The 18,428-nt window shown below is 42.2% G+C and overlaps 2 protein-coding genes across 4 annotated transcripts; one reads left to right on the top strand and one right to left on the bottom strand.

Annotated features, from left to right (window-relative positions):
* The first annotated feature begins 912 nt into the window (after positions 1-912).
* On the top strand, positions 913-4,869 carry bhlhe41 (basic helix-loop-helix family, member e41). 2 transcript variants are annotated; one of them, XM_031759251.2, is made up of 5 exons: positions 913-1,215; positions 1,310-1,376; positions 1,545-1,655; positions 1,760-1,871; positions 2,215-4,869. In XM_031759251.2, the coding sequence occupies exons 1-5, from the start codon at positions 1,154-1,156 to the stop codon at positions 3,156-3,158; spliced, it is 1,296 nt and encodes a 431-aa protein (XP_031615111.1). In that variant the 5' UTR covers positions 913-1,153; the 3' UTR covers positions 3,159-4,869. The 2 variants fall into 2 exon arrangements, with proteins under 2 accessions (XP_031615111.1, XP_031615120.1); XM_031759260.2 differs by having other exon boundaries at positions 916-1,215; positions 1,548-1,655.
* Positions 4,870-5,751: 882 nt separating this feature from the next.
* LOC116335515 (ras association domain-containing protein 8) lies at positions 5,752-18,063 on the bottom strand. 2 transcript variants are annotated; one of them, XM_031759238.2, is made up of 6 exons: positions 17,715-18,063; positions 12,748-12,947; positions 10,460-11,244; positions 10,093-10,290; positions 9,571-9,715; positions 5,752-7,646 (listed from the first exon to the last, which is right to left on the bottom strand). In XM_031759238.2, the coding sequence occupies exons 2-6, from the start codon at positions 12,848-12,850 to the stop codon at positions 7,525-7,527; spliced, it is 1,353 nt and encodes a 450-aa protein (XP_031615098.1). In that variant the 5' UTR covers positions 12,851-12,947; positions 17,715-18,063; the 3' UTR covers positions 5,752-7,524. The 2 variants fall into 2 exon arrangements, with proteins under 2 accessions (XP_031615098.1, XP_031615091.1); XM_031759231.2 differs by having other exon boundaries at positions 17,896-18,063.
* Between the last annotated feature and the right edge of the window lie 365 nt (positions 18,064-18,428).

The following is an 18,428-nucleotide window of genomic DNA, read 5'->3' as shown; positions in this document are numbered from 1 at the left end:
GTAATGTGATCACAAGGCATGTGAGGGCATTACAGTGGCGCAGATTTGAGTGTTTTTGGATCATTTTAACGTTCACAAGAGAAGAGCAGGTGTCAGTAACAGATGAACTTTATGTGGTTAAACTATAAATATGCAGTAACACATTTATATATTAAAGTTTTTTTTTCTTTTTATCCTCACGCTTCACGTGTTTTCAATACAGAAAACTAACGGGCCTACGAGAAATCGAGGTGTTTGAGGGGGACTGTGATCACTCATCATTTTCAGCACGTCGGGCTAACAAGTCACAAAACTTTATCCCGAGACTAATAAAAGAACTGCGACGCACGTGTTTCAGCACACAGCTGGGCCGGTGCCATGGTTACTGACAACGCAGCTTTGGGGAATTGATGTACGAGTAAGGTTATACTGTCGCACAACAACGTACATAGAGCGTGCAGAGTGCATGAAAACGTACATAGAGCGTGCAGAGTGCATGAAAACGCACGAGCGCACACATTTTGTGCTCACACCCCCATGTTTACGCTCCGTGTTTACGCCACAATAACCTGTCTGCTGTTTAGGCTCGGTCACATTACGTGAGCGGTTCTTGTTTTTATCTCGCGGAGGCTTCTTTCTCGAAGTGCGATTGTTCGTGATCAGTTTAGAAGTCTGTGTCTCGCTCCGGCAGCTCAGCGCTTGCACAGCAGACACGAGCTGTGAAGTTTTGTAGCCCATAAAGCTAGATGCAAAACCGCTGCTTCTGTGGATCATTATTCTGCCTCGCTCCACGCGCCTGCGTCTGCTCCTTTGCATTTTGCGCACGAATCACGTTTCAGCAGCCTGGTCAAAATGGCCTGGACTAAGTCGCCATAGAAGCAGCGTCGATAGCTGCAATATTACAGACAAGGTCTAATTACCGGACTTTGTGCTGGTGCAGCCTACACGTGAGTCGGAAGCTGTTCCCAACCGGAGGCGCGCGTGCGCTCTAACCACAGAGCCGACGGCTTTGCAAAGTGGCAGCTCAGGGAACTATAGACATCAGTCTGACGCGCAGCTCCACTGGAGGACACGCACTGTGCGTTATCTGCCTCAGCCGTCCGCGCGTGGGTCGTTGGAATAACAAACATTCCCAAAAGAAGCTCAGAAGAAGAAAAGAAGCACCAGAGGAGAGATGGATGAACGAATACCGCATTTACAGGACAGGCAGTTCATGGAGCACGCGGATTTCTTGGGGTGAGTATCGCTTTTGGCAAACTCTGTCAAAGTATGCCTAATAAACTGTCATGACGACCTGGTGAATAATCTGACACTTTCCCCGTGTCCTTAGGGTGGATTACCCCTCGCTCTACATGTGTAAATCCAAAAGAGGAATAAAGCGAGAAGATGGTGGGAAGGTGCGCGCGTTGTTTTTTTTTTTTTAAATATTATTATTCTAATATGTAGTTTGTTTTCACAGTTGTTTCTTAAAAATATCACAAATGATATGAAACACACTATAACTAGCGTTATAGTGTTACTAGCGTGTTCCTGTTCTGATTAATTAAACACGCGTATTTTGTCAGCAGGACGCATACAAGTTACCACACCGGTTGATAGAGAAGAAGCGGCGAGACCGAATCAACGAATGTATAGGGCAGCTGAAGGATTTGTTACCCGAACATCTCAAGCTGTCGGTGAGATCACGAAATCATGAAAAGTTTTATACGTGCTCAGGACATGGCTTTACACGACAGGGACCTCGTAAACAGCCAAACACAACCTCTGATTTTCTCCACAGACGCTCGGGCACTTGGAGAAGGCAGTCGTCCTGGAGTTAACGCTGAAACACTTAAACGCGCTGACTGCAGTCACTGAGCAGCAGCACCAGAAGATTATTGCTTTGCAGAATGGTAAGATGAACGAGCTCAGTCCTCACATACATAAAGTTTTGTACAGAAACTGCACTTCCTGACAATAATTAAATGGAATTGGGTTTTTATCATTTAACTGACCGGATTTGAGGAAACTTCATTAATCTCCGTGTTTAAAATAGCAGAACGAGCACGGGAATGGAAGAAAGAGGAGCTAGAGTAGACTCAGTTTGGATGGTTTATTGTGTATTTCAAGATTCTTCCTATTAATACCGCATCTGTTCACTTTGTCTGAGTCGCTAGCCTCGTCTCGTCACTAGTTATGATACGCTACACCTTAGAGAATAATGATCTGTTACTCTTCAAACTCCTTGCTTCGCAGGAGACCGGTCGATGAAATCTTCCATTCACGCTGATCTGGATGCGTTCCACTCCGGATTCCAGGCCTGTGCCAAAGAGGTCCTGCAGTACCTGAGCCAGTTTGAGAACTGGACGGCACGGGAGCAGAGGTGCGCGCAGCTGATCAACCACCTTCACAAGGTGCTGGCGCAGTTCCAGCCCGGCGAGCAGCCACTACAACACCAGTTGCCCGCCGGGGACGCACAGGATGCTCAGAAATCTGACAGCCAAGCCAACTGTGTCCCCGTCATCCAGAGGACCCAGGGTGGAGAGCTCAACGAGAATGACACAGACACGGACAGTGGATACGGGGGCGAGGCAGAAAAGAGCGACGGCAAAGATAAAGAATGTGAGCGCAATAAGGCGCAGGGACCAAAGGCAGTGAAAATCAAGCAAGAGTTCGGAGATGAGCGGGCTGCCAAAAAACCAAAGATGAGCTGGCCAGGGAACGGGGCAGGGGGCGCAGACCTCACCAGGCCCGACGTGGCGTTTATGAACTCTCTGATGGGAATAAGCAGTGTGGGACAGCAGACACCGATTTGCATGCCTTTCTACTTCATTAACCCATCAGCCGCTGCTTCTTACATGCCTTTTTTCGACAAGAACAACATTGAAAAGTACATGTACCCTGCGGCGGCCGCCCTTGCTTCCCCTTTCCCTTGGTTATATCCCGCTCACGCCTCAGCGGCGGCGGCGGCGGCCGCTGCTGCCGCGTTCCCCGGCCTGTCTGCGCACTTTGGAGCCGCTTCTCAGTCTAAGGACTCACCCTCTCTAGACACCGACGGGTCACTCGAGGCTGACGCGGGCTCATCTGAGGAGCCCGAGGAGAGTCCCGCTAGTGACGACGGAGAGGGTGACGTAGGTGACACGTCCCAGGAGAGCAAGAGTAGCTCACACGACCAGTTTTCTGGGTGTCAGAGGAGCTAATTAGTCCGTGTTACCTCTCTGCGCATTCTGACGAGGAGTTTATGTATCTTCATTTTTTAAATAATTAGGCTAGTTTTAAACGGGGTTTCACAGGAGAGTTGCTCGTGTAAAATATCTTGGCGAAAGAGAGGACAGTTGTGACGGCGCGTGCCTTTTGCACTTATGCTAGATTAAACAATCTGAATGATTATCGACAATGATTGACACTACACGGCCGTGTTGTGCTGGAGTTAGTTTTTTTATCCTCTTTGATAAACTATTTTGACATGGCAGCATTGGTGCCAAAACTTTGAGTACTGCAGCAGTGCGCAATATTCCAGTCAATGAGTCTCTTTGGATGTATGCAGTTGCAACTGACCTCTGCCAAGATTATTAATAACTTGGCTGACTCTGACTGTAAATATTATTACCTGAAAGATTCATTACCATGTAAATGTGCACTAAATGGGGCCTATAAAATGGGTGGTCCTGGAAGTGCATCTATCCCCAACTTTGCATGGGTAAGCTGGGAGGCACATTACTGTACCTCCTGAGAACTGAAACGCATCCCCCTTTCAGAATATACACAGACACCATCTCCATCATACACAACACATATAAAAGTCTCATGTTTTAATAAAGCATTTGTAATACGCTCACGGGAGAGGTGTTATGCATAAATTCCTTCATTTCACTCCGACTAAAGTTACTCTGGTTTCCGTTGCTTTCTGTATCCTTGTGGCAAAAAAAGAAAAAAAAGAGAAAGAAACAGATGTAATAAAACCATTAATGGAGAGACAAAGCCTTCATTCATAAGGATTTGCTTGACCAGCATATTGTACATCCCCTGACTGAAGCATTTCTGCACAGAGATGCAGTGACCTTCTGTACCTCCAGGAAACATTGTAGGATAGCACCTTAAAGATCTTTGATATTGAATGTACCTGTATTTTCCCAGCTGTTAAAGTTTCTATGTAGAATGACGTTGCTCTTTGAGTTACTCTTTTAAGTGCACTTTTTCTGCTTTTACCCACTCCACCCTGAAAAGTCACCTCATCATTAAAGTAAATAACTATAGGTCTCTTTGAACCTTTCTATTGTGTTGTCTTGAAATTAAAAAAAAAAGATTTTGTTCCATCAATGAAAAGAGATATTGGATATTTTGTGATGAATCCAGTAAAGTGGCAGTTAACCAAGTTGCCAGATTTCACAAAAAACACACTGATTTCCAGCTCTTTCAGGGGTTAAAATCACAATCAAGTTTGAAAACCTGCACCCAACTACACATCAGGTCATCATCTGGGATACTGTGCTATCATCATGTAAATCCATAGGTTTTTTTTAATGGACTAAACTGGGAAAGAAAGTCTGGTCATTTTAAGAACTTTATCCTGGCCTTTTTTTATAATTAATTCCTGCAAGTATAGTGCTGTTCTGCTTTTTCAGATTTCTCATTGTATTTCGCCTACATGACATTGCTTTTGTAGTTTTCCTCAGCTGGGTTTTTGCCTCAGATCTGTTATCAGCTGTTCTATAAAGTGGCATGTGTGTTTGTAAATAGTTTTTTGTGAATATATCAAGAAGTATACATGTCTTTGTCAATGTTGTAGAAGTCTATGGATTTTTTTTTTAAGACTTAACTGAGCATCTGTTGCACATTTCATTAATGCTTTACACATATGCTGTTCTAAATTATTGCTGATGAGTTGTAAAATAAATATCAAAACCTGAACATTGCAGATTTCTTTTTATTCTACACCAGTGTTTCATGTCTTCACAGTCTCACGTGCAATCAAATCCAGCTTCGGTCATCGTCTATTAATAACAAGTACCTACACATGTAACATATAGGTCACGGGAAACAATACAAAATATTGGACAGCATTAGTATAATGGGATTAATGAATAATAAAAATATTAGAAGTTCAAAGGGTGGAATGTATTGCTACACATCAGCTGACAGGTCACAGCAGAGGAATGTACAGTAAGCCAAGGCTTTAAACAAAAGTCATGTGATAAAAGGGGTGATGAAGTGAGATTATAGTCAGTCTGTACAGGCTGATCAAAAACAAGGGGGCCTCATTCCAACCTGTCAAAAACTTTAAACAAGGTTAAAACCATTCTTTGTTGTTGCCATTAATTGGCTTGTCGCAATATTATTTTAATATTAACATGGTATTCCAGTTTCTCACCTTTTTTTTAAAAGCAATCTTGGTAACAAGTTGGTATAAACAAGTTCATTATGCATGTTTCATTATTGATTGAATAAGACCCACACTAAAAATCCAAAAACAACAAAACAAACAAAAAACAAACAAAAACACCCTTGAAAGTTTAGATGAATGTATTTTTACTTCATTTCACCAAAACACAATCTTTTTTTAAACAGCTCATTTTCATGTTATATTCTAACATTGTTCTTTTTCCTCACTTCATTCTTTTGCAGGTAAACAAACCCAACTCCTGAGCATTTCCCACCATGTTTGCCTCAATTACAAAGTAAATGTCTCCCCCTACTGGTGAAAAGCGGAAACACTTTACAACGTTGTACAGAATCCTTTTCATTTACACCCATGGGCTGTTTTTAACACTTACATCAAGCACCAGTGACACATTTAATTTTGTCAGATGGTTTATTGAACCATGCAATCCATGTCATATCAGCAGCCTGTTACAGCCATACATCTGCTAACACTTTGCAGTATATTAAGGCAGGGAAGAAAAAAACAACAAAAAAAACAGGTTATGTACAGTCGACATCTTACGCTTCTCTAGAAGATATGCAGCTGTAAACAACGACCATAACTATGAGACAGTACTGATCCAAACTACAGTATAAATGTGCTGCATGACAAGTAATAAATCTAAACTAATGTTTACTTCATTTTACAGCACTACTGTTATGGTGACAATAATACACCAAAGGAAAAAAAAAAGCATTAAAACTAACGTACTTTTCTTCCACAGAAAAAAAAAAAAAAATTATACTATAGATTTCTCTTTGTTGCTGTGCCGTTTGAGCTTCTCTCACTAATATCTACTCCCATTTGGTCTAAACTGGCTATGCTCATTCCTTAAATGGCCCCACTAAAGATTTACTGTACATTATTTGAATACACCCACTGTGGAATTGATATAAGGCACTTTGATGTAATTAGCAGCTGGACTACAACCCAAGGAGTTTGCACGTTTGTGTCCACACACACACACACACACACACACACACACACACACACACACACACACACACACACACACACACACACACACACACACACACACACACACACACACACACACACACACACACACACACACACACACACACACACGATTTACTACTTAATAAGGGCTTCATACCTTGGCTATTCTGATGCGCATAGTTACAAACAAACTCTAATAGACACACTAGCTTAGCTGGAACTATCCACCCTATTACTACATGCCTCCATTTTTAGATCTAACTAACAGATTAAATGGAGTGTGGTTGCTGTGCACATTCATATATGGACAACATAATCATGCATCAAGACCTGCCTATCTTTGGCCACATGATAATCAAGAAACAAAACAAGCACAACACATTTGGCAAAAATATAGTGTGAGGACACAAAATGAAGAAAAACAAAACAAAAATCAAAATCAGTGTAAAAGGATTAATAACACTGTTTCAGTGTGCAGATATTACTGCAGGAATGAGGGACAGCATTGGTGTGACTGTAAATGCACCGCTTGGTAATAAAATATACTAATCCACTAAATAAAGATGAAAAGTAAGAAAACATATTTACAATAAGCCATCATTTTGGTGCATACAGAATGCAACATTCTACAGTAAGGAAAGCATTTGTGCATAGTTTTAATTTGAACAAAGATCGCAGGAATAGATTCTAATATGCAAAATGATGGATTGTTCACGATTTTACTCAAAGTAGATCCTTCACTTATTTAAGAATCAGCTGATTTTAAAGACATAAGGTTCATAGGTTCACATACCCCAAAATTCCAAAGGCAATAGTTTTGATTCACCATGCTATGCAGAAAACAATAAACATCATTCAGCAGGTACTGAAGTGAGAGTACATCAGGTGGATATGTTTATAACAAAAAGCCAGATGTTTACATGGTAATTTATTGGTTCTGTTATCATGTTTTTCATGCCATAGCTTCTAACCATCTCTCATTCCAACCAAGTGCTTCATGCCTTTTAGTCAAAGATTACGTCTTCAAGGTAAAGGTTGCCTTAATTGAGAAGGAAAACGAAAACAGTGCATAGTAGTGTGCTACGGAGGCATTCTGTGCTAAAATATCAACTTACAAAACTGTTCTGGGGTGAAACTGGATCTTGGCACGGGGCAAGATGTGTTGCTTCCACAGCAGAACCATCTCACACATAGATCCCTTCTGGGTTCAGACCAGAGCTGAGAGGACTGTGAAGGGCCCGGAGATGATTGGGCATCGGGTGGGTCGACACAGGGCGCTTTAACGAGCCAGACAGGGGCACTAAATCTGACAACAAATATAAAAACATCACCAAAATGAGAAATAATACTCGAATTATCAAGGGCATTTCAAAATTTTAATGATAAAAGCATCGGACTGTGGCAAGTGGCATCAAAGACTAACATGTAGCACTTTTTTAAATATAAAACTTTATTTATAATCAACTAATGCTCCAAAGCTTATGAATAAATGCACATTTTAATGGTGAGATTTCCAAATGACAACCATTAGTTAAAAACATACACATACTGATGATGTAATGCAGTGTAATTTCGCTAAACGGGCACCAGGGGGCAGGAGTGGGCCATGCAAAGAATCAGCCAGTGCAGTTAATTTTAATGGCCAGGAACTAAAGCCTTTGTTGATTTACACTCTGCACTGAAGGTTACAAGAAGATCATCATCAACACTCAGTTATTACTTTTCATAATGAAAAACTATTACCATGAAGTGCATCTAAGAGAGCCAGTGGTATAAACAGTTCAATTCAATTAGCACAAATCCAATTTGGCATACATTATTACACCATCAGTATAACCAAACCATATAACCAGCTTCACTATATGCACAGTAAATGCAATTCATTCAGCAAATGACTTCATTTAAATAAAGTGATTCAATATTCAGTATTAATAAAAGAAAATCCAGGTTTTTATTTACTTAAAAATAAATGCTCAGTTTTTAAGGAGGTGTGAATGTGGGGTACCAAATGATTCCTATGCATGAGAATAAAGGCTTAATTATTATCATATTTATGCCTTTTTTACAAAGGCTGAATTGCAAAACTTAAGAGTTATATCCAACTGTGGGTTGGTATCGTAAGGTTTTTAACAACTAGCTGGATGATGGTTCATTTCCTTTGTCGTATTACTTTCTCACTGAGTGCTCTTAATTTATGTGTCAGCTGTCTGATGGTTTCTTGTAGGATGAGAGAGCTTTGGACTAGATGTTACAGTCCCTGATAACACAATGCATTATCAGGGACTGTAACATCTAGTCCTTTTTACTGAATTTATGTGTCAGCTGTCTGATGGTTTCTTGTAGGATGAGAGAGCTTTGGTCCAATGACCCACCACAGAAACTTCTGAAGATGTGAAGGAGTGAATAAATAAATAAACATAGCAAACAACTGATACTAGATCTCCCTTTATCCAGACTGACGTGGAGATTAAAACTGCTACTGAAGGGGGTAATAAACTAGGTCTGAGCCCTTTACCTACCACAGTTTTCAGCAGGATAATCTCTCTCTTTCTCTCACACAAACAAACATACACTTAAGCTTTTATGCTACATAATAAAGAAAACTCACTCTTGCTCCCTATGAACATACATGAGCATACTGAGCTCCCTAGCACCCTTGCCTTCCTAGTTTAACGGGTCAGTCGATGGACAATGTGAGGGAGAGCCATCGAGATACCTTTTTCTACCCAATCTAATTTGAATCCCTAAAACCAAGTCTTGGTCCTCAGCAGTTAGTCTCTACCTGCTGGCCCAAGGTGAATAGAATCCCTACAGTTTACAATGAGATTAAGCTCAAAGAAAACAAACACTTAAACACACAGTAGAGTCATTTTCACTCAGCATGCTGTTAACACACGAGGCAGCAGAATAATGAGCGCCTTGATAGAAGAGACTGACTGTATTAATGCGCAGGCAAACTCAATCTGAACTTTCTTACTTCATTAAAAAAGAAAGAAAAAAAAGATCACATGTTAAGCATGTGAAAAACCACCAAAGGCACGCTGCACTCTGACATACCATTAGTTCAAATCGCCTGCTTATGAGACCACTATGTTACAGACTCCACACCTTGGCTACAAAAGCATCCACAATGCAATAAGGAGTTGTAGTTACACATTTTACTCCATTGAATAAGTAGCTATTTTGTGTCTTCTGAGGAGTTTTCTTTGTTTGGAAGAAAATTTCATTACCTATACCAGGGCTGTTGTGGGTACTTCCGTCCTCAGCAGGTTCAGCCGGCAGCACAGTGACCTTGGTGCCAGTCTGCTTGATGAACTGCTGCAGGTTAACCTGCCTCAGCTCCTTGGTCAGCTGCTCCAGCTCGTGCTGCATGTCCTTCAATAAAAAGCAGCGGGAGAAATTACTTTTCAGAAGCCAGCAAAGCATTACCAGCAGCTTCAGACAGCTTCTTTTTCCATGAAAAGTTCAGACAAATGCTCAAAATTATGTTTTTTAATTAGCAAAACAACAAAAAACAAACAAAAAAACATCATATGTCTTATAGAACAATAGCACTTGTTTGTTATCAGTGTTTCCTATTGATTCTAAACTGAGAAAGCAATACTCAGCACTCAGTTTAGCACTGTTCCCCTAAGTCACAGCTTAGAGGAACAGTGCTAAATAACAGCTTGCTGACAGAGTTGTGTTATAATTACATCATCCTGCAGCAGTGTTTTGATAGAAAGTTTGCACACTGCATGCAAGTCTCTCACCTGCAATTTCTTGCTACTCTGTCCAAGCGACCTGTCCACAGCTTTGCAACTGCTCTCCAGCTGGACAGCTTGTCTTTCTTGTGCCTTCAATTCTGATTTGATCCTAAGGACCTGAGCCCGAGCCTCAGCCTCACTGACCCACTGGGTCTCCTGCCGCTCTCTCTGCAGTTTCTCTTCTTCCAGGCCTGCCTCTACACCCTGAAGGGGGAAGAAAAAAAAAAACTAAACAACTAAGCAAAAGAAAGGAACCACATGCTACAATACACAAAACATGACTAGAAAGTGTGTAAAACCTTAGAAACAATGATAAACACTTTTCCACCCCACAAATCCGATCTAACAAAAAAAGCTCCCACATACAACACACCTGCACCATTGCCAGTTTCTCCTCAATCTCCAGTTCACAGCTCTGCAGACGCCCACGAAGCTCCTGCAGCCTTTCTTCCAGCTGTCTCTCACTTTCAAGCTCAATTTGTAGCTCAGTGGCCCAAAACTCCTCTTCCTCCATCTCCACCTCATTCTTCCTCAGGTACTTCTCCAACCTCAGGATCTCCTCTATTAACCCTCCACCAGCGCACCCTTCACCACGCCCCCCTCGTCCTTCAGCCCAGACTTGAAGTTCAGCTTCATAGGCCTCAAGCTTCTTTTCCAACACGTTGAGAGTCTCTCTCTGCAGACCGACCAGCCTGACCAGATCTTCCATGCGGCAGGCCCAAAGGCTGGGGGACGTGGTCCCGATAGTGGGTCCTGCATGGTGAAGACTTCCTCCATTTCCTAGAAGAAGCCTCCGTTTGGCTTCGGCTTCACCAATCCGACCTCCGCTCAGTATCTCTCTAAGGCTTCTGGGTGCACCAGTGAATGTAAGAGACTTGCGGCGGGGTTCACGGCGGCGAAGGGAGCGATCAGTGGGATGACGAAGCTTTGCAAGCGGAGGGAGGCTTTGTCGATGCAGACCGCGTTCTGGTCCCCTGAGAGGGGGACCTTCTGAGGGGGGTCTTTCAGTCAGTGAAGGGCCTGTGCGGTGCAGGATCAGCTGGACATCACCAGCATACTGGCCCCAAGTGTTCAGGGAAGCCACGGGGCTTTCGTGAGGGGCTAAGTGACGCTCAGTGTCGCGCCATTTTTCTACTAGAGTGTATCTTCCAGTGCGACCTGAAAAGAACACAGTATAGCACATTTACATTTACATGACACCTGCTGCTAGAAAATCTCTAAAAGAAAGTCATAGAAATGCAGCCGTGATGTGATCAACATAGACCAAACATCAACTAAGAAAACTTGGGTCCTAATATTCAACTGGATGTTGAGACGACAAAGTCTGAAAGATGTGCATCTAGCATTCAAACTCCAGAGATCCCAGTCCGATCAGGTATCTGTGGGAAATGCTGGAAAAACTATCTTATGAACCTAAAGACCTGCCACCAGCATACCATTGCCAAGAGTCCCACTTTCACACCATATTCTGGCAGGACAAGGGAGACCTACAAATATTATGCAAGTGGTTTTAATTGATTGGTGTATACAATCTTTTCAACCTTTAAACCATTAGCACACACAGATTAGAATGATGATCTCATTGGAATGATTTTTCTGGCTGCATAAACAATGACAGTTAACAATTTCACACAGCTTATTTACATGGTTTCTGAAACACCTTATAGTGTTTTTTATAACTGCAGTAAGAGCATTGAGTCTCACACTGTAGAGTACAGTCTGAACATACAGTAAAAATACTGTCTGGAATACAGAACATTCAGACTAAACAGGATGTGAGCTGCACAGATCTGCATTGTTGGGGTGTTATTAAGCGATTTCAGCTCAATGAGCAACCCTTTCACAGTACATTTCATTCAATGATTATAACAAAGAAACTGCTTTCTGCTGTTTAAGGAAAACATAGACACAACACTTAGTAGTAGAGTGCAGACAGAAAAGGTTTAAGTACCAGATCAATACTGATGTCTGATCACTTAACATGGCGTTAAAAAGCAAAGGAGGGGGCTCAGAAGTGCTGCTTTCTCAGTTTGGCAGGAGACTGAGAGATGAGTCAGACTTTCCTTCCTCCTCCTCCTCCTCCTCCTCCTCCTACCCTGGGCTTTGTGGAAAGTGATGTCAATACAGTATGCTCAAGTGCCCCTGTTCTTGCAGGAGCCATATGGAAAGAGAGAGGAGGGTGTTCAGATCTAAGGAAGTACCAATAAAGCCTATGACCCACTGCATCTCTGCAGGGACTTAGCATGTAGGCAGGAAAGTCTGTTTTTTTACTTTATTAGGACTTACTTGGCATTTAGGGGATTTAAACCAAGATTAAAGCTTTGTGGGTTGGCTAACGCATAAAAATACACTTGATGAAAGTTACTGTCTGTTCAGTGTTTGTGGTATAAAAAAAATTGTAAACTATTCAACCATTGGGCCAACATGTATAAGAAAAATAATTTATTATTATTAGCCAATTATCAGTGTCTTTTTACAGCAGGTGTAACCTTTCATGTTTTCATGATGACATGTTTGTGCAGAAATCAGTTACTTACTGATGCATGACTATACTAATACATTCACACTACTTGAATCAAGAGACGCAAGACAGTTCCTGAATGTTAAATGATCGTCTTTAGGTGTGCTTATTGTAGCTTTCATAAAATAGGGATTATTTACCTATGGCCTGTGCCAGAGCAATCACCACTTCCTGGCAGGTGGTTGCCTCAGTGACCCCACAGACAACCCTCTGGACTCCATCCACCCATACCTTGAGCTCCATGCTGTGTCAGAAGCAAGGGGGCCGGGTGCTGTGTGCTGGCCCCAACATTACTGAAGGTGGCAATGGCAGGGCAGCGGAAGCCCCTCTGATTAATTCACTGTGGAGAGAACAAGGGGAAACAGGAAGTCTTTAGTCTGCATGTACTCAAGGCCAAAAGTGTATAGTTCCTACTTGTTAACAAGTTGAGAAGGGAAAAATAATAATGTGGGAGGTAGAGTGGCGCTATTTTCGCAATAGGTTAAGGTAAGAAATAATCCAGTGAGAGTGACTCAAAGAGGCTGGCATGCCAGGGCCAGCTGGCCATAACGCTGTTGTTTTGTTCTTCTCTATGAATAGGTACATGTCTGTTGGGGGTGCAGGAAGAGAGTGCCAGGAGACATTCCCAAGGCCAGTTCCTGCTTTTGTACAGCTAATTGCATGGAAGCAGCGACGAAAGAAAGATTAACTCAGTTACGCAGGGTGGACAGAAACAGAGAAGGAATGTAAATGTAATTTAAAACACAGGAAAGAAAGAGCGGGAAGAATCATAACACAGGGGAGTAGAGATTCGTTTTGGATGTGTGCTCACGGTTCTGTAAAATGGCCGCGGCATGTATATCGTAATGACAGAATCCCGTATTCTCCACTGTGGAACAATACAGCAAAATATAAGAAAAGATGCATCCTCATGAAGTTTGTTTAATATTAACATTTTTATACCAACAGCTATGTGGATATGCATATGAAAGCTGGTTACTTACACAAAGATGTAAATAACCGGTGACAAAGCACCGCACATGAAACAAGAATCTACATGGAGGCATCCGTCAACATGCACTTCAAGGACAGCAACAGAATGAATGCATACTTTCTCTGCAGACCTGTATCCCTCTCCATGAATCTAACCTTCAATGCACCTACACTCCTGTGTCAAAAGGTTCTTTTGTTCACCTCCCCGCCCCCGCCGTTAAACCTCCGTACACCCCACATATCCCCTGTCCACAACCACAAAGTCACCATCGCCAATTGCTTTTCTAAATATGGTCAAGACGTTGTGCAGTGCTACAAGGTACGGTATGCAAGAATAGAGAAACAGAAGTAGATTTTTAATAATATTTCCTGTTTTAAAAGATGGTCCACAAAGCCTATCAGAGATTTAAGTTGACATTTTCAAAATGCTTGTTTTTAGAAATTTAAAACAGCCAAAGTGTTAAATTAAAAAAAAAAAAACAAAAACAATCTTTTAATCCTCAGAATTTCTATAATACTGACTGAAAAATTTTCTACCTATCTGCAATACAAAAAGCAGAAAAGCAAAAACAGGTAGTTTCATTGCAGTGTGTGTTATGTATGTATGTGCACTTGTGTCATCTAGTTTCAGTCTATTCTTGGCACATTATGCTTGCTATTATCCTTCTTATAAAACGGAACCTAAATGGCATTAAATGCTTGAAGGACGTAGAGGAACATGAATAACGGCCAACACATGCAGACGCTTAGATTTTTCTGCCATCACCCAAAAGACCCAAAGTCTTTTTCCAGGGGGACGTAGAAACAGTAACAGGCACTGATTAGGTTTTGATGCAAAGCAGTCATAGTGGAGCAGTAATAGGAGATCAGCCATTCTGATTGGAAGAAGAACCCCCCCCCCCAAAAAAAAAAACTATAGCAACACTTCCAGACTAATGGCATCTGGCTGAGCGGGATTTTAAAAAGACCACTGCATGGAATACTTTGCATTTCACTGGCATTAGAAATATCTGCTGGCTGATTCAGTGCCTCTTCTTTGCAAAAGCTCTATAAGACTCAGAGGGGAATTTACAAATGTCACTTGCTTTAGTCCAGGCTTGCAACATTTGTATTCATTACCATTAACCCAGAAAACCCAACTGATGATACAGGCACAGCGGTGCGGGGCAGAGTGCCATCCTGAGCCCTGCAAGCTCCATTCCTCTGGCCAGTCAAAGCCACAGCCTGGGGAGATGCCCGCCTGCTGATTTGGGCAGCTTGTGTTTTGCCAGAGAGGCATTTCACGAGACAGAGAAACACTCGAATTTCTGCAAATTCTACTTAAGCGCATTTGAGCCATGATCAGCTGCAGAAAAAACGTCAACCCCAAATGACTTTAGTTACTGCTCACATTTGTTTCGGTCTGGTATTGGTTGAGTATCACTGACTCATGACGAAGTCTTCTTTGAGTAGTGAGGTGTACGAACAGAAATGAGCAGCCTGCCTGGCCGGCTGCTGATGACACTTCTCCAGACCTACAGGAGCACACCAAGCTGGCAGGGAAAGGCTTCTACTGGCTGCTGCTGTAAAACAAGCTACCATATGCTACCGTTTCAGCACAACCAACACATTTCAGTAACATACAGCATACAGAAATACTGTAGGAGTTTTAATGTTAGAGCTTAAATACGGAACTGCGTCTGTCAGGCATCGCGATCTGGCAGGTGTATTGTGCATTTTATCAGTATGCTGAACAAGGGGACATCAAAGCCAGTGTGCTTCACCGAGGAAAAGGCCTGTAAAGCAGCAAAAACAAAACAAAACACAAGACTATAAAATAAAATTTTTCTTATAAAAATTCCAGTTCCTGTCTATATTTGCTAACCATTGTTCAACAAGGTGGTAAACAATGTTACTAGCAGAGGTTCAGGCATTGCAATATTATTGGAATTCATATTCAAGAGTCTTTATTAATAAAGATTTATAGCAGAAGCCTCCTGAGATTTAAAACTCCCCCACACTGCTGTTAACTAAATACAATAGGATCCTTCTTACAGACTGGAGCAACAAAAGTCTTCTCTAAACCTTCCAGCCTATTACTTACCAAACTTTAATTCAAATTGCACACCCTGCAGAGCAGCATGCAATTAGTAGCAATTTATACTCTGCTGTAATTGGTAACAGATCTGTTGTGAAATAGATCTCTGTGAGCAGCCAGAGACAAATGATGGTTTTATTGTGGAGGCGACTGGGTTGGAACAAACTGGAGTAATCTATTGCTTCCCTTTTAGTCAAGCGCTACAACTACATAAACAAGTATAATCCCTGGCCTTCAATCACTTGTGAGTGCAAAAGTTTTTAATTGATGTAAGACATGATGACATGATGGAACAATTGTGGCTAAAAGTTATCCATCTTGCACTGATGACCAGATAAAGAAGTTCCTCATCACAGATATGGCAGCCTAGAGTGTTTAAAATGTCCTGTGCAATTGTAAACATCACAGAGCATGGTAAGGATCAGAGAAAGGCCTTGATCCTGGAGAGTGGAAACTGATAACATACAGGGTATGCATTCCTGGGCTGTGAGAATCCAATAGGCCGTGACTAAGAGATAAGAAAGCTATGGGGTCCTTTGCATAGTGATACTGGTGGCTATGGAAAATACAACAGTAGGTAATGGCACCTAAATAACATGAATCCTACAATACTACTAATAATTACAAGGTCAGAAAAATTGCGTTTGCAAAGCTCAAACTGAGGATTCCCAATTGACGGTTGTTGTCCATTTATTGCACCAATACTAAGTCCGCTGAAAAAGTAGCAGAAGATAATGGATTACATTCAACATACTTTTTGCTTGTGAAGCTTTTTAAATGTGTGTGCCTTAGGTAAATGCCACAAGCCACCAAGGTAACCTCAAAAATAAGGACAAAAATGTTTCCAGCACCTCCTTAGAATTTGTGTTTTCCTTCTGAAGATATTAGAGTTTGGGATTAAACCCCCATCCAGTTAGGCTACACCCAGCACCCACAGCTCTTGGGATGTCTCCAGTGGCCCCTTGCCCTGGAGCTGCTCCTCTCTCTTTTTTTCCGTCTGGTTGATATTAAACTATTAAGCACTGAAGCAACCTCCCCCATTTGGGAGGTCAGTGCTGGCAGAATCTGGAACATCTGGACAGCACGTTCAGCCAGCAATAATGCCGCCTTTGTTCCCTTGCCATATTCTCTGCTCACTAGCCAGCTTTAAAGAGCCAGAGGGCCAAGCAGCAGGCTCCTGCAGCAGGGCAGCACAGCGGCGGCTCAGCGGGGCAACCAGAGGCCTTTGGCCAATTTCTTTTACATGTTACTGTGGTTTGCAAAGCTGCAGCTGTGAGTCAAACTCTTGCGTATGCGTTTATGGAACTCAAATGGTTTTTACAGGAGCAACTGAAGTGGCAGCCACGAAAAAAAGTGCCAATTAAATATTTTTTTTTTTCCAGTCTGTAGGTGGTTGTTTTTAGTCTGGTCTTCATGGTGCTTTGCAGAAAAGACCACCAAATGACTCGATTCCGCTACCAAACCCAAGCAATTCTCCAAGGCTGCAGAGAATAAGACATTGTGCAAGTGCAACAACTCCACAGGTTGATTCTTCTGCACTTGGTTTGTGTGTGTCAAAGTGGTTAAAGCACTGGAGCTTTAGACAGAATAAACCAAGTGGCTCTATATGCAGATTATTCCATTATTAAACATGCATACATACTTTTGAGAACATACGCGCTTGACATATTTGCAGAAGATGCTGCAGTTTACCCGATACTGTGGAAAAACCAGGGGCAACCCAACACAACACAGGCAAACATAGACTGAAAACACGTCCCATGATTGTAACTGACAATATTTCTAAAATTCACATGAAAGAACGCAATGAGAATTGTGAGCTGAAACACCTCATGAGACAAAAACAAGCACCTTCTAGCTGCTTGTGTAGCTCGAGCTGTAGTTGGTGTCGAGTGGGAGGAAGCCGGAGAAATGGCGATAGTGGGCTGTAGTGGGTCCAGAGCAGCCCAACTAAATTCTACTACAGAAATGTTTCCGTTATCTCCGCCTTACACGCAACTACAGCGGGCTCAGCTGCGGCGCAATCTGCGAATAATCAGCGTTGCGTAACGGTCTTACCTTTGCTGGATTAAAGTTAGTCCTCCCTGTCCAGGTTGAAGTTTAGAGGGAAAACACAGGTAGAGGAGTGAATTCCGCAAAATTCATCCTCCTTTTCAGCATTGCCCAGTAAATCACTATCAACGAACTGCGACAAAGTCACGTTTCGAAAACAGAAAAAACAGAGGCTAAGGAAACCCACCGAAACAGATGAACTGACGCTTCAATCCGCGGTCCGAAAGTTTGTGTCAGTCCTCTCTAGGCACACAGTCTTTTGCGGTCTCACCAATAAGCTGCGGAAAAAGCCCCTCACCCCCGTTTCATTACTCCTGCTGGTAAATACATCGCATTGGAACTGGGACGCACCGCAAGGCATTGTGGACTGTTTTAAAGCTGCAATACACTGTGAGGGGGAGGATGACTTCCAGCCAACTTTTACAGATCCGCAGACTTTTTAAAAGAAGAAGAAAGATACCACGCAGGGTTTTCTTAGATAAGGAAATACTTGGATAAGGGGGGATGTCGCCTAGGCTGTGACTGAAAATCTGCCCTTGAGAGAGCGAAAAAGCTTTGAACTACAGTTAGACTGCACCAAAAGAGTGAAAAATAGACATTTAAACACCATCGTGTTTCACTTCCAGTTCTGTTGAGACACCATAAAGCCAAGCTCACATAAAGACCTGATAAATCACCATTCTATGATCTAACTGAAAAAAGGTCAAATTGGTGCTCCGA

The sequence above is a fragment of the Oreochromis aureus genome, linkage group 7, assembly GCF_013358895.1.
Source record: "Oreochromis aureus strain Israel breed Guangdong linkage group 7, ZZ_aureus, whole genome shotgun sequence".
In the NCBI taxonomy this organism is placed as follows: Eukaryota; Metazoa; Chordata; class Actinopteri; order Cichliformes; family Cichlidae; genus Oreochromis; species Oreochromis aureus.
Note: the sequence above shows the minus strand (reverse complement) of the source record. Positions and strands in the feature narration are given on the sequence as shown.